Source organism: Hemitrygon akajei, chromosome 4 (assembly GCF_048418815.1).
Source record: "Hemitrygon akajei chromosome 4, sHemAka1.3, whole genome shotgun sequence".
Taxonomy (NCBI): domain Eukaryota; kingdom Metazoa; phylum Chordata; class Chondrichthyes; order Myliobatiformes; family Dasyatidae; genus Hemitrygon; species Hemitrygon akajei.
Window position 1 is genome coordinate 45602244 of NC_133127.1, and position 16486 is coordinate 45618729.

The window sequence follows — 16486 nt, forward strand, 5'->3', positions numbered from 1 at the left end:
GTTGGCACAGAAACAGTGGGCAAAAGGACCTGTGGTCTGCTGCATTACTCAATTTAATTACCAGATTTTTGAAGCAAACCAATCTAAATTGCTCGTCTAGTGGAAGAAAGCCATGGTTCCTATGTGCGTTGGCCTGTTTGTGACTCCAAACATCATGTAGTGGGCCTATTCAGTTGTCTGCCAAATGACAAAACATGCCATTCAGCCTAGGGGCTATTAGGAATGGACTACAAATAACTGTCCCCCACCCTGTGAAATACTATTCAAAGAACTACTCCATGTATTCTAATTGGGTTTAAAACATCTTGCCTATCAGGAGGACCTAAAATACTTAGTATCAACTGAAAGGCAACCAATATACCAATAGCAAGAGTCCCAATAAAACACAGAGGTAATGGTCTCACGGGTACTTACTTACATCCTCCATCAGCAGTGGTGCCACAGATCCCCCTGTGGTAGAAGGCTGTAATTGCAACATCACATTCCATGAGCAGTTTCCATAACAAGACGTTGACATAGAAATACAATGTCAACACACGTGACTTTGAATTGGGAACAGAATCACTCTCATCTGAATATGCTATGAGTTCTTGCACCTTGACTTGTTGATGAAACACTTCCAAGGAAAATGAAAATCCAACAGGAGAAATACATTTAGAAAACCGAGCAACAAACCTTTTGGCTTTATTTATTGTTTAAAAAGTCTGACATAGTTAAAAATAAGTACACACCGACAGCCGGATTTTAATCAGGAGCTTTATCTTGTGGAAAATCAGAAAGTAGAAAGAAACAGTAACTAGTCTGGTCATGAAAGACAGAAATAAGTCACAATTCTACTGAAGTCCTCTCTAACTAAAAGATCTGTACAAACACTGAACATACTTTGCAAAGATTTCAGTGAGGCTGTAATTAGCTGCATCAGATACTATTTCATTGTAATATAGGACAGAGTTCCAAACATGCTCTTAATGCAGCTATTACGTTGTACTCAAAAAGCATTTGTTACACCATGAAAACCGAATAAAGGCAGCTTATTATATTGTGTTCACATACAGATATTTTCCCTTTATAATTAAGAATTCCACAGCGCTTAGTTAAAAGCTGCACTTTTAAATGCAATGATGAGTAATCTTTTGATGGTCTGGTGCAGTACATGGGGAATGGAATTGGTTCTTGGAGACCGAGTGCAGTGTGTGGCTACAAGAAACTGAGGTGATACAGGGGAGCGGAAACCCACCGCTTTTCGTGCATTTTCTTCATCACTCTCTGCCCTGGCACTAGGTGTGGTGCAGAGGTGAGAGGCTGTAACTCCCTGAGACATCCCGGCACCCCACTCCTGGAACCACCAGCACCCAAGTCCAGATTTTGCGTGTCTACTACCCTACAGCTACCCTGCGGCCTGGGAAGGTGGGTCCGAGGCGGTCTCGAGACTGGGGCGACAATCACATTCAAATGAGCCACACTGCTCTAAGACATGACAGATACTCAGCAAAGGAGCAGGAGCTCGGGGTTATGAAGTTGCATATCGGTGATGAGCAGGGCCATGGAAGCAGTGGCACTGTATGCGAGGGTCAGGCAGTTCTCTCTTCCTTCACAGTCAGGCCAGCCTTTACCTAACCAAGCTGTTGACGGTAACATCCAGAGGCCTCTGCACCGGCTCAAGTCAGCCTCATTCTCTGTCCACCTCAAAAGTGCACTTAAGTCCATATACAAAGGGCCTACCTCGCAGTAGTTATCAGGTATGGTCCCAGGGCACCTATATTTGTGCCACTTTTAAAAAGGAGAGGCTGCAGATGCTGGAATCTGGAGCAACACACAAAAAGTTGGAAGAACTCAGCAGGTAAGGCAGCACCTGTGAAGGGAAATGGACAGTCGACATTTTGAGTTGCATGGCAGCCTGTTCTCTATCTCTCGATCTGGATGAAAGGTCTCAACCTGAAACGTCCATTGTCCATTTCCCTCCATAGATGTTGTCTGAACCACTGTGTAACTCTTGCTTTCTGTATAGTTTGGCCATCACCAACTGCACTTTTGACTTGTAGCAAGTGTTCAGATTTTCAAAAAAAGTAGGCAAGCGCCATTAACATTCAAGGCCATTCTTTGGTTGTGTACCATTTAGAGAGTCCAACAACTCAAGGAAGCATCATTAAAACTTGTGAGACTGACAAGCCAAACATCCAATCAATTCTCCACATTCCATACATCGAGTAAAACTGGCAACGTTCCAACTGAAATTAATGCTCAAAGTATGTACTCTGCAGCATTGAAAAAAAAGGTGTTTTAAACATACCCTTACAGCCAAATGATGATATTATAAAATAATCTTTTAAAACAAGAAGGAATGAGACTGAATTTTGCAAAATAGTCTCTAATAATAAAGTGCTTATTGAATCGATATATACCCTTGTACAGAACAGGAAAATAATGAACTCCTCTCATACCAAGCTAAAACCCTCATGATGGTCTATGGCCTGAGTGAGTTTGCTGCTCAGTATTGCTTTACTCTGGTACTTGGGGAGATCCAGGAGGTTGTAGCAGGTGTGAGCCACCGGGAGGTAGCGGTCTCCTCCAGCTGTTGGCTGAATGGTCATCCGGATACTTGCCATTCCATAAATGGGAATGCGGTCACTGCCAGTCAGAAACACTACAGGAAGAAAGAGACATCCATAAGACCATTGGATGCAAAAGACCATAAAATAAGACAGTGTAGCCTATCAAGTTTGCTCCATCATTAAATCAGGACTCATTGTTTTCAACCCCACTCTCCCAACCTCTCTCTGTAACACACTAGCTCTCACCTTACTAATCAACCTTTGCCTTAAATATACCCAATGACTTGGCCCCCACATCTCTCTGTAGTAACAAATTCTGCAGATTCATCACCCTCTGGTTGAAAAAGTTCCTCCTCATCACAGTTCTAAGTTCTATTCTGAGGCTCTGCCCTCAGATCCTAGGCTCTCCTAATGGAAATATTCTCAGGAAGTCTGCTCTATCCAGGACCTTTGGCATTTGTTAAGTTTCAATGCGCTCACCCCATCACTTTCTGAACTCCATCCAGTTACAGGTCCAAAGACATCAAACGTTCCTGATACATTAAGTCTTTCCTTCCAGGGATCATAAAGGTAGGTGACAAGCACAGCTACAAGTCAGAGGGCTGAAGTGTTCTGACATCATCCATCTCCCTCTGCCTCATGACACATTTCAAAGACCTGAGCCCAGATATCCCAGCAGACCTGAAGTTCCAGGTGGATGTAAAGTCCTCACACCCCTAATCCAGGACAACACCCAGTAAGCATCAAGAGAACAAAATAAGATTCTTACACTGCTGTTTGTAAGGAATTGGTCACTGTGCTTGCTTCAGAGAATACAGTTCCAACAGTTACCTCACTGTAAAGTGCTTTAAGATAAACCTAAGGACAGGCTGCTGTGAGAATTGAACGTTAAGAGATAACACAGCTTAAAACCATGACATTTGGGAAAGACAAAATTACAGTTTTAAAACGATAGCAAGGAGATGGATCTTCATAAATAATTTTTGTCAATTATGCACAGCAGAACTGACCGACTGGTGATTAAAACATAAATAACACAGGTGCTGGAGATCTGAAATATGAAGAGAATGCAGGTCAGACAGCACCTGTGAACAGGGAAACAAATAAAATCATGCTCCAATATGCAAAAAATCTATGAGAAAAGATGGCCAGTAGTGTAAGGGCACCTTCCATTACATCTTCAGCATTCATCAGGCTATTTAGAGAAAGACTGGGAATTAGTGATTTCCAGCATCTGCAGAATTTCTTGTGCTGGCGACTTGTGTATTTTTATCACATGCACTGAGGTACTGTGAAAAAATTATTTTACATGCCATTCATCACATCAACGCATTGAGGAAGTACAAGGGAAAAGTCTTAACAGGATGTTACTGTCACTGAAAAAAGTGCAGTGCATGCAGACGACAAGGTGCAAGACCATGGTGAGATAGACTGTGGTCAAGTGTCCACCTTATCATACAAGGACATCTGTACAATAATCTCACAGAAGTATAAGAAACGTAGACACAGTCCATGTAGGGGAGGTTGGCTTTCAAGACGTGCAGAGCTGTGTCCACAACTCGTTGCAGTTCCCTTCAGTCTAACGCAGAGCAGTTGCCAAGCTGTGATGCTCCCATATTAGATGCTTTCTATGGTGCAGGGTCACAGAAAGGAACTGGCCTAGGTGAAGGTAGTTTAGAGCTTTCCACATGATTGCACATGATTCATACAAGCCCAACTTGTCCACGATGCCCACCTGACCTAATCCCACTGCCTGCTTTTGGCTCTTATGCCATTAAGCCTTTTCTATCCAAGTACCTGTCTAAATGTACTTTAAACCTTGTTATAGTACCACCTCTATCACTCGCTCTGGAAACTCATTCAGTATTTTCTGCATCTTAAAAACTTGCCCCTCAAGTTCCCATAATTTTTCCCCTCGCACCTGAAACCCGCACATCTAGTTTTAGATTTCCCTTCTCTAGAAGAAGAACTGTGACTATTTACCTTATATATGTCGCTCACATTTTATATAGTTTTATAAGGTCACTCATTATCCTGTGCTTCTGAGGAAACAGCCCCAGTCAAAGCAGATTCCCCTTTAACCCAAGCCCTCCAGTCCCAAGCAACACCCTTGCAAATCCTTTCTACGTCCCTTCCAGCTTACGAGCATCTGTCCTGTAGCTAGGTGACCAGAATTGCTCAAAATAATTAAGTGCGGGCTCACCAACATCTTGTATAGCTTTAACATGTCCTAACTAGAGAGTCAAAGGACTTTACTAATGCTAGATCATGAACCTGGAGGTTCCAGGGACTCCAAGACATCTAAATCATAATAAAACAAAAACTTCAGATGCCGGAAACCTGGAGCGAAAACAGAAAACACAAGAAAAAGGTTTCTCAATTCTGATAAATGATTCTGGAACTGAAAAATTAACTCTATTTCTCTTTCCACGGATGTGACTGATCTACTGAGTCTTTCCTATGTTTTCTATTTTTATCTGCCTCAATAGCTTTGGGAGTTAAGCCAAGTCACATGAATTCAGCACCTTGGAACTGCCTGATTGGACAGGAAAGGTATATTCCAATGTGGGAAGAAAATCCTAGCTTCCCAATTGTTCAACCGTTGTTCAACTATCAAAAATGCCATAGTTGCAATGAGATAGTCAATACCCAGCAAGATCGTGTTTACATCTATACTTACACAGAAAAAGCTTCTTTTTTTCCAACGGAAACTCATGGAAAACTTCCCAAAATAATTTTATAGTCGGATGTGCAGGATGGTAATCAGCTTTGTATATTGCACTCTAGCAAGAGAAAACAATTCATTAAAACAAAGCATTTTGTGAATAAATTGTACAGTTCCAGGATCTTTAGTGCCCATACAGAGACACACACTGTCACACTCATAGGCAAACATCCACAATCTCACACACACACACACACACACAATTATAGAGACACATACATACAAGTTCACGCATACAGTACTCACATACAGGTAAGTAGCAGTAAGCATACAGGTATGCTGCTGTTGAAACCCTTAATCAGGCCGTTACCTCTAGAATTGAATATCCAAATTCTCTTCTCGCCAGCATTACACCCTCTCTAATTTTCAAGTCGCCTAAAACTTATACTGTCTCATTTATCCATCATCCCTGATTGGTGACCTCCACTAGGACCTGGTTGACTGGCAACTTCATATTAAGTTCATAAGACCATTAAACATAGAAACAGAACTAGACCATTTGGCCCATTAAAATTCTCATCCTCCACAGTTCCTCACCTCTGCAATCCCCTCCTGTTCTTCTAACTATACCAGGTATTGGCAATCCATCAATTTTAGTTTTCAGTTGAAGACAAAGCCATAATTGACAGAACTTACCATTTAACATGTCACCCAGCACTGGATGGCTGCACGCACAACAAGACCTAAGCTCTGAAATTCACTCTTTTTAAAATACTCCGTAAAGCCCTTTTGGTTCTCTGCACTACTGTCTCTTTGTGGTCTGACACATTTTGTTTGGTAATAGCATTGCAAATTACCCTGGAATATCTGTTGCAGTAAATACATTATTGCATAAGTACACAATAATAAACATATATTTCTTTCTCTCTCTCACACACACACATCCTTAGTCACGCACACACACGCATTCGCAGATGCACGTATCACAAACACATGCAAAAACACATGTACTATCACACATACAGTGGATTGTGACTATTTGTTGCTGTTAAACAGATACATTATAAAATAATAAACTAAGTGTACATCAAATATTAAGTGGTTTGGAACATCTAATTTAAAATAATCGCATTTCCCTTCAAGGTTAATTCTTGCCCTTGACACCTTTTATTGTCCCATAAAGCTCTCTATTACCCTCTAGTGGTTGATCAATAACACCACATGAACTAAAAACCAAAACAGAATGAGCAGTATTTTTTTTACATAAAGACTCTAAATTTTTTAGCAGACGCAGTCTGTCGGTTCGGAGTCTGCTTTTTCCGCACCAAGAGGTTTTAAAATCTGGCTTTCTTGAACGGAGTGCAAAATGACTGCTCGTTCCACTCTGTTTGACTTTTCTGGAGGCCTTCCCTTGCTTGACCTGTTTGTGCGAGGTTATATTCATGTACCTCTTTCTATGTAAAGGAACAGAGTTTCTACTGCAATGTCCATAGTACTTTGGTTTCAATTCTTTCCTTGTGCTCATTTTCAACTGGGAATTCCATTTCTTGAAAGAACTAGCCATTGCTGAGCCTGACAATAACTTCTACATTCCCAAAGTGAACTCCTCCTTAATAAAAATTCCTGCCGTTACCTATAAGGAGTTTATACGTTCTCCCTGTGACCGCATGGGTTTCTTCCTGGTGCTCTGGTTTCTGCCCACCATCTAAAGGAGTACCAGTTGGTCGGTTAATAAGTTATTGTAAATTGTTCCGTAATTAGGCTAGGGTTAAGTCAGGAGTTGCTGGGCGGCAGGGCTCAAAAGGCCAGAAGGGCCTACTCCATGCTGTATGTCAATACATAAACAATCTCAGCTCTGCTCTCCCCCCTCTGCTCTTTGCTCGAGGTTGGTGTGTGCATAGGGACATTCTATGAAGTACCAGAGAAGGGAACTAGCCTCTGTGCTCATTGAAAATTCTTACCATCTCCAGCTCTTTCCAGTTGTAGCTGGTGTTTCCTACCACCATGGCCATCAGCTCACTGGGTTGGAAGAGTTGCAGAACCTTCCCTCCACAGACCTTTAGAAAACCACTGGAAAAAGCTGAGAATAGCTCCTGGACAGAGGTGTTGAAGATGTACTCCACGTAGGCTTGAACAAATTCCTTCCTGAGGGCCAACAGAAGTTACCAACAAGGATTAAAAGTGAGCAAAGAACAACCTGCTGAAGTAACTCAGCAGATCAAACAGCATATGTGGGGGCAAGAATTGTTAACGTTGTGGGTCAAAAGCCTGCATCAGGGCTGAAATGTCCCAGCTAAGGTTGGCATCAAACAGAGGGGCCAGATACAAAGTGCATCCAGATGCTCAGTTTAATACGTTACAGACAACCGCTTAAAAATCAGCACGATCCAGTCAAACCCATCTTTACTATCTCCTTAATATACTTTTACAGCTTCCCCTTAAATGTATTTGTGCTGATGGCAAGTTGCACATCCCCACCACAGTACTGGGAAAAATCATAAAACTGCAGATTACATACAAACATAACCTTAAGTGTTGCCTCTTTAAGTGTTTGTCTAAATGTATCTGAAGTGCAGCACTTTGCAGACCCATTCTGCACTCCGCTCTGGTACTGATGGAAGGAGATGCACCTCCTATCTTGTCCCTCCACTTCATGCCAACATTCTGATGAAGGATCCTGGACTGGAAAACATTAACTGTTTTTCTTTCCACAGATGCTTCCTCACCTGCCAAGTCGCGTTCAGCATTTTTAGTTTTGATTTATTGGTGTCAACTTTGTTTCTATAATTTATTCTCATACTCTCCAACAAGTGAAAATGTTCCATCATAAGGTTAAAGATTTCCCGCAAGTCCTCCCTCAGTTTCCTTACCAGCAGACTCAGCCTACTCAGCCATTTCACTGGACAATAATTTTTTTTCCCCAAAAGTGTTGCTTCCTCTGAATTGTTTTGTGGTTATGATGGACCGTTTGAAGCTAAACACAAATATCATTTCAGATTACATGTACCACGTCAGAATTTGAGGAAACAAGGAATTAGCTTCTATTGAATATCACACACAAAATGCTGGTGGAACACAGCAGGCCAGGCAGCATCTATAAGGAGAAGCACTGTCGACATTTTGGGCCGAGACCCTTCATCAGGACTAACGGAAAGGAAAAATACTAAGAAATTTGAAAGTAGTGGGGGGAGGGAGAAATGCGAAATGATAGGAGAAGACCGGAGGGGGTGGGATGAAGCTAAGAGCTGGAAAGGTGATTGGCGAAAGTGATACAGAGCTGGAGAAGGGAAAGGATCATGGGACGGGAGGCCTCAGGAGAAAGAAAGGAGGGGGGGAGCACCAGAGGGAGATGGAGAACAGGCAAACAACTAAATATGTCAGGGATGGGGTAAGAAGGGGAGGAGGGGCATTAACGGAAGTTAGAGAAATCAATGTTCATGCCATCAGGTTGGAGGCTACCCAGCCGGTATATAAGGTGTTGTTCCTCCAACCTGAGTGTGGCTTCATCTTGACAGTAGAGGAGGCCATGGATAGACATATCAGAATGAGAATGGGACGTGGAATTAAAATGTGTGGCCACTGGGAGATCCTGCTTTCTCTGGCGGACAGAGCGTAGGTGTTCAGCGACACGGTCTCCCAGTCTGCGTCGGGTCTCGCCAATATATAAAAGGCCACACCTGGAGCACCGGACGCAGTATAACACACCAGCCGACTCACAGGTGAAGTGTCGCCTCACCTGGAAGGACTAGTCCCAGACAGTTCACCTGTGAGTCGGCTGGTGTGGTATACTGCATCCGGTGCTCCAGGTGTGGCCTTTTATATATTGGTGAGACCCGACGCAGACTGGGAGACCGTGTCGCTGAACACCTACGCTCTGTCCGCCAGAGAAAGCAGGATCTCCCAGTGGCCACACATTTTAATTCCACGTCCCATTCCCATTCTGATATGTCTATCCATGGCCTCCTCTACTGTCAAAATGAAGCCACACTCAGGTTGGAGGAACAACACCTTATATACCGGCTGGGTAGCCTCCAACCTGATGGCATGAACATTGACTTCTCTAACTTCCATTAATGCCCCTCCTCCCCTTCTTACCCCATCCCTGACATATTTAGTTGTTTGTTTTTTTCTCTCTCTCTGCCCATCACTCTGCCTGTTCTCCATCTCCCTCAGGTGCTCCCCTCCCCCTTTCTTTCTCCCGAGGCCTCCCGTCCCATGATCCTTTTCCTTCTCCAGCTTTCTATCACTTTTGCCAATCACTTTTCCAGCTCTCAGCTTCATCCCACCCCCTCCGATCTTCTCCTATCATTTTGCATTTCCCCCTCCCCCCACTACTTTCAAATCTCTTACTATCTTTCCTTTCAGTTAGTCCTGATGAAGGGTCTCGGCCCGAAACGTCGACAGTGCTTCTCCCTATAGATGCTGCCTGGCCTGCTGTGTTCCACCAGCATTTTGTGTGTGTTGTTTGAATTTCCAGCATCTGCAGATTTCCTCGTGTTTGTTCTACTGAATATAATGTGTTTAATTGGATAACGGTGCTGATGGTTAGTTCAACTAAGCTAAAAAGACTTTGCTGATGATTTTGATTTGTATTCTGTGTCTGAGGCTTCTCTCTTAACTGTCCAACAATAACTAGCCAGCACTGATGGATTCCATTTGCCCTGATAACATTTCTCCACTGACCGCACTGACCTGGTGAAACCTTCCACCGCATTCGGCACTGACAGCGCCAGGATTAGCAGGGAAGAAGTCTAAACGGGAATGTAACAAATGAGAGAGGCCCAGGCTTTCCCTTGGTTGCCAATTTTACACCTAAAATAGAGCTGAGGCTTTTTTAATAAGAGGAATCATGCTCCATCTTTGAGATCTAAGCACATACTCACCACAAATATAACAGAAAGTATTGAGGCTGTTGCAACACTGTCAAGACATTTTGCGATCACACATACTCCTGAGAATGCATTTATTTTAGTATAATGAGTACACACAAAATGCTGTGCGCATGGAGCATTAGCATGAACACGATTGCAAACTGCTAAATATATAAACACAATGCATAGAATGGTATGTGCATGATGGTTTTATAGCCTTTCTGAAACCTGTCCTGCCATGCAGCATCCACCCTCTCTAAGTATGCGCTGGCATGCCTGGACAATGTAGAAAACTTACATTGTGGGCAACATTTTAATTTGCTTGAATTATGAATTGAAATAACAAATATAAACAATCACCAAAAACGGTGCATGATAGGGAAATTTCATGGTGATCAGTAACATGTGATCATGATCAGTAGTCCAAAATCTACAAGAGACACTATTCAAGAAGCAAAATCTTTGTTGTCCAGTGTTATTTCACCCAGTTTCATTTGTATATTTGGTCATATGGGGCAGAGCGTTTGTTATTTCACCCAGAAAGTAGCGAAGTTCCACAATTCATCGCTCCAACAGAACTCTCCAAACACCGTGGCAGACTCACCTGTTCTCTTTCTTCACGGGTAGACTTTTACCTCCTGGAACCAATTCCTGCAGCTCTGTAACTCCGTAGTTTTCTCGAAGAGTCTGACCAATCCAAGGAGAAAAGAAGAAGTTAGTTAAAACCGGTGTAGAGAATGGTAAAACCACAGACACTGATTCTCAGTCTGCTCCTCTGTGTTTATAAGACGCTGTGTAATGTGACCACATCTTATTCCTCAAGACCAATCGAACAGTGAGTGAGAAAAGATATTGTATTAACTCTATCCAGAAAAATGGATACAACAGCCTCTCAAACCAGGAACTCCTACATTCAAGATACAAGAGAAACAGAATTGTCGGAATTTTGCCATCTTCAAGTTCTCCTCCAAGTCAGGTAACATCCTAAATGGGAAGTAACCATGCCATCATTCTTTCATCATCACCGGGTCAAAATCTTGAACATCTGTCCCCACTGTTCCTATGGAAGAACCTTCACCACTTGGACCATAGAACCTCAAGAACACGTTACCACCATCTCCTCAACAACTGCAATCTGCTTTAAATGCTGGCTTTGTCTCTGAATAATAAAAAAAGTTTCTAAGATCCTTATTCTACCATTGTAGCCTTCAGTTCTTTATTAAATTATCCACTGACTTTACCTCCACTGTCCTAAAATTCATTCTTGAGTTTGATCTCACTGCATGTAAAACTTCCTTTAAATCAGTCCTAACCTTCACTTTGACTCCAGAGTGCACCTGTAAGTACACTATTTAATTTTAGGTGACACTCTGAAATACCACCTCCCTTTCTGTCTCACAGTTTATCTCTCAAATGTATAGTTTTCTTGTTAAAAGTCCATCCTTTTTCAGTCTTTTCTCATTACCCTGACCAACACCTCTGGGATCAGCTAACTAGGCCTGCACAATCTCAACTCATATTTTACAGAAACCAGAAGGGTATTATGGAGGCTGATCTTAGGAAAGCAAGGTTTGAACGTTTCTCCTCCAATTTGATGCTGAAGCTAATAGCCAGTTAGGTTCGGGCAACTGGCTTTTCAACCTCCCAGATCTTAACTGAACTCATAGGAATTAAAATTATTCACCAAGTGAGAAATGTTACTATATATATATATATTATATATATATACACGTACAAACCCCATTTCCAGAAAAGTTGGGATATTTTCCAAAATGCAATAAAAACAAAAATCTGTGATATGTTAATTCACGTGAACCTTTATTTAACTGACAAAAGCACAAAGAAAAGATTTTCAATAGTTCTACTGACCTACTTAATTGTATTTTGTAAATATACACAAATTTAGAATTTGATGGCTGCAACACACTCAACAAAAGTTGGGACAGAGACATGTTTACCATTGTGTTACATCACCTTTCCTTTTAATAACAATTTTTAATCGTTTTGGAACTGAGGATACTAATTGTAGTAGATTTGCAATTGGAAATTTTGTCCATTCTTGCTTGATATAAGACTTCAGCTGCTCAACAGTCCGTGGTCTCCATTGTCTGATTCTCCTCTTCATGATGCGCCATACATTTTCAATAGGAGATAGATCTGGACTGGCAGCAGGTCAGTCAAGCACACGCACTCTGTGTCTACAAAGCCACGTTGTTGTAGCCCATGCAGAATGTGGTCTGGCATTGTCCTGTTGAAATAAGCATGGACGTCCTGGGAAGAGACGTTGCCTTGATGGCAACATATGTCTCTCTAAAATCCTAATATATGCCTCAGAGTCAATAGTACCTTCACATACATGCAACTCACCCATGCTGTGGGCACTGATGCACCCCCATACCATCACAGATGCTGGCTTTTGCACCTTTCGCTGATAACAATCAGGATGGTCGTTTTCATCTTTGGCACGGAGAACTCAACGCCCGTTTTCTCCGAAAACTAGCTGAAATGTGGACTCATCTGACCACAGCACACGGTTCCACAGTCTTTTGGTCCATCTGAGATGAGCTCGGGCCCAGAGAACTCGCCGGCGTTTCTGCATAGAGTTGATGTATGGCTTCCTCCTTGCGTAATACAGTTTCAAGTTGCATTTCTGGATGCAGCGATAGACTGTGTTAAGTAACAATGGTTTTCCGAAGTACTCCCGAGCCCAGGTGGCTATAATTGTCACAGTAGCATGATGGTTTCTTAGGCAGTGCCACCTGAGGGCTCCAAGATCACGCGCATTCAACAGTGGTTTCCGACCTTGCCCTTTACGCACTGAGATGTCTCTGCATTCTATGAATCTTTTCACAATATTATGTACTATAGATGTTGAAAGACCTAAATTCTCTGCAATCTTGCATTGGGAAATGTTCCTTTTGAACTGACTAACAATTCTCTCACGAATTTTGGCACAAAGGGGTGAGCCACGACCCATCCTTGCTTGCGAAGACTGAGCCTTTGATGGACGCTACTTTTATACCCAGTCATGATACCTCACCTGCTACCAATTAGCCTGCTTAATGTGGAGTCTTCCAAACCAGTGTTACTTGAATATTCTGTGCACTTTTCAATCTTATTTTAACTCTGTCCCAACTTTTGTTGAGTGTATTGCAGCCATCAAATTCTAAATTTGTGTATATTTACAAAATACAATTAAGTTAGTCAGTAAAACTTTTGAAAATCTTTTCTTTGTACTTTTGTCAGTTAAATAAAGGTTCATGTGAATTAACATATCACAGATTTTTGTTTTTATTGCATTTTGGAAAATATCCCAACTTTTCTGGAAATGCGGTTTGTATATTTTTTTATAGATGTTCAAAGAGCAAACCTGTATTGCTTTGGGCAAAACTCAGGGAAAGAAAAGTGGAGCATTATTTTGACACCACCATCATCCTCAACCATGTTCTTTCAACACTGTTGATCATTAGTTACAAAAGAATTAAACATGGCTGAAGACCAAGGATCACCCAACAAGTTACCGAAGAATCTTTTCATTTTCCTACTGGTATGAGCCCAATGCCAGGTAAATGGCAGATCTAATAAATTGGAAAGGGGGTGGTGGTTGAAAGCCATTTGATAAGGCCTCCAAAAATATATGAAAATAAAGTGTACAAGGACAAATTGTCTCTGCTGGCAGAAGGATTGAGAACCTGAAGACACTGACCTAAGATGGCTGGCAAAACAGCTCAGTCTGATAATAGAAAAAAACTTCACACTTAGTATGATCTAGAATTCACTGACGGCCAGGATAGTGGAAGAAAATTCAATAAATTGAAGAGGAAATTGGACAGAAAACTATGGGAGAAAGTATGGCAAAGCTGTGTTGAAAAAGCTGGTAATAGGATGTTTTGATTGCTCTACAAAGACTCAGCAGGGCTCAATGGTTCTGTATATATGCAATCTGACTGGCTAGCTAAACTTCAGAAATATTGACAAGGGAAATTAAAGCAAGCAAGCAACACCCAGTTAAACTCCCACCATTTGATCCATCTTCCCCAGCTCTTACCGCAAATGTGAGACAGAAAGTTTCCTCAACATCATCACCGGGGTAATCCAACAGTTCCTGCAAGCTCCTTAAAGAAAAGTTATCTGATTAAAAGACTAATCTGAATAGATTTGTGAAATTCATTACATACTCCATGTAAACCTTGCTAGAGTATATTTTGGTGCTTAGGTCAAGCAAATGCGAGGCAGAAAGAACTCAGTGTGATCTGCTTTAAAGAAGAATGCTTTGGTAACAAGTTTTCAGCCCTTATGTACTGTTTTCTTGGGACAGCAAGGAGGACGTGGACTAATTCTGAATAAGAAAGTGGGAGCAGAAAAACAGTATTTACCCCTTGTGTTTTCTCCACTACTCAGTAAACTCATAGCAGATAATCTATCTGCACTAGCGCATCTCTCTCAGTTCTGTTAATCATCAAAATTCTAATAAGTCAGCCTCGAAGGTCCTTGGGAAGCAAGTCACTACACTCGCAGTGAAGACATCTCATCTCAGTCCAAAGTGGCTGACTCCCTTTATTAGACTATCACATTGGAGCAGAATTAGGCTACTCAGCCCATTGAGAATCCTCAGCCATTTAATCATAGCTGATCCATTTCCCTCTCACCCCTGTTCTCCTTCTTCCTGTAACCTTCCCCGCCCTGACTTACCAAGAGTCTATCTACCTCTGTCGTAAATCTACCCAATGACCTGGTCTCCACAGCCACCCATGAATTTCACAGATTCACTGCCCTCTGGCTAAATAAATTCATCCTCATCTCCATTCCAAATGGACATCCCTCTATTCTGAGGTTGTGCCTACTGGTCCTAATCCGTCCCACTATAGGAAATATCCTCTCTACATTTATTCTATTAAGTCTTTCAACATTTGAAAGCTTCAATGAGGACCCCCTCATTCTTCTAAGTTCCAGCAAGTACAGGCCCAGAGCCATCAAACAAACCTCATATGAAAAGACTTTCATTCCCAGAATCATTTTTGTGAACCTCCTTTGAACGTCAGCACATCCTTTCTTAGGGAAGGGGCCCAAACCTGTTCACAACTCTCCAAGCGAAGCCTCACCAGTGCTTTATAAAGCCTCAGCATTACATCCTTCTTTTCATATTCCACTACTCTCAAAATGAATGCTGACATTGCCTTCCTCATTACCAATTCAAACTGCAAGTTGACCTTAATGGAATCCTGCATGAGGACTTCCAAGTCCTGTTGCACCTTGGATTTTTTAATCTTCTTCCCACTTACAAAATAGCCTACACTTTTATTCCTTCTAGTAAAGTGCATGACCATACACTTTCCTACATTGTATTCCATCTGCCACTTCTTTGCTCATTCTCCTGATCCAAGTCCTTCTGCAGCCTCCCTGCTTCTACAACACTCCCTGCCCCCACAATGTAAAAAGAAGCAGTCCCAACACCCACCCCTGTAGATCACTGGACACTGGCAGCCAATCAGAAAAGGCTCCCTTTATTCCCACGTTCTACTTCCTGCAAATCAGCTAATGTTTTATCCATGTTAGAATCTTTCCTGTAATACCACAGGCTTTTCTCTTGGTAAGCAGCCTCTTGTGCGGAACCTTGTCAAAGGCCTTCTGAAAATCCAATTTCACTACATCCACCAATTTTCTTTTGTCTATTCTGCTTGTTATTTCCTCAAGCAATTCCAACAGATCTGTCAGACAAAATCTTCCTTTTAGGAAACCATTCTGACTTGGGTCTATTTTACAATGTGCCTCCAAGTATCCCAAAATCTCATCTTAACAATTGACATTAACTTGTTAAGCCTTCCCAACCACTGAGGTCAGGCTAACTGGCCAATAATCTTCCTTTCTTCTGGCTCCCTCCCTTCTTGGAGTGACATTTATAATTGCCTCATATCTCTGTAATTTCCTTTACTCCACTGGACTAGGGATACATTTGACTTTGTCGTCACCTTTCTCAACCTGCAGGGTGAATTCTATATATTGTGATCACAGTCTCCTCAGGATTCCTTTATCTTAAGCTCCCTAAACAAATCTGGTTCTGTACACAACACCTGATCCAGAAAAGCTTATCCCTTAGTGGGCTCAACCACAAGCTGCTCTAAAAAGCCATCTCGTAGGCATTCTACTCTTGGGATCCAAAATCATCATCAACCAGATTTTCCCAATCTACCTGCATATTGAAAAACCCCGTAAATATCCTTTGGACATTTTCTGTCTACTGTTGTAATTTGTAGTCCATATTCTGGCTACTGTTCAGAGGTCTGTATATAATTCCCATCAGGTTCTTTTTACCCTTGGAGTTTCTTAACTCCACATCTTCCGATCCTATGTCACCTCTTTCTAAGGAAAATCTCATTTTCATCAAAAGAGTCACCCCA

The 16486-nt window shown here is 41.9% G+C and overlaps 1 protein-coding gene across 1 annotated transcript in view; it reads right to left on the reverse strand.

The window, feature by feature from the left end:
- Window positions 1–649: 649 nt before the first annotated feature.
- LOC140726290 (probable E3 ubiquitin-protein ligase HERC3) overlaps window positions 650–16486 on the reverse strand; it is a 97636-nt gene continuing 81799 nt past the window's right edge. Inside the window, exons 21-25 of the mRNA XM_073042474.1 lie at window positions 14137–14203; window positions 10693–10775; window positions 7179–7362; window positions 5233–5335; window positions 650–2644 (exon numbers count right to left, since the gene is read on the reverse strand). Of these exons, the coding sequence (XP_072898575.1) occupies window positions 2436–2644; window positions 5233–5335; window positions 7179–7362; window positions 10693–10775; window positions 14137–14203 (646 nt within the window). The 3' untranslated portion in view covers window positions 650–2435. The remainder of the gene's footprint in view (window positions 2645–5232; window positions 5336–7178; window positions 7363–10692; window positions 10776–14136; window positions 14204–16486) is intronic.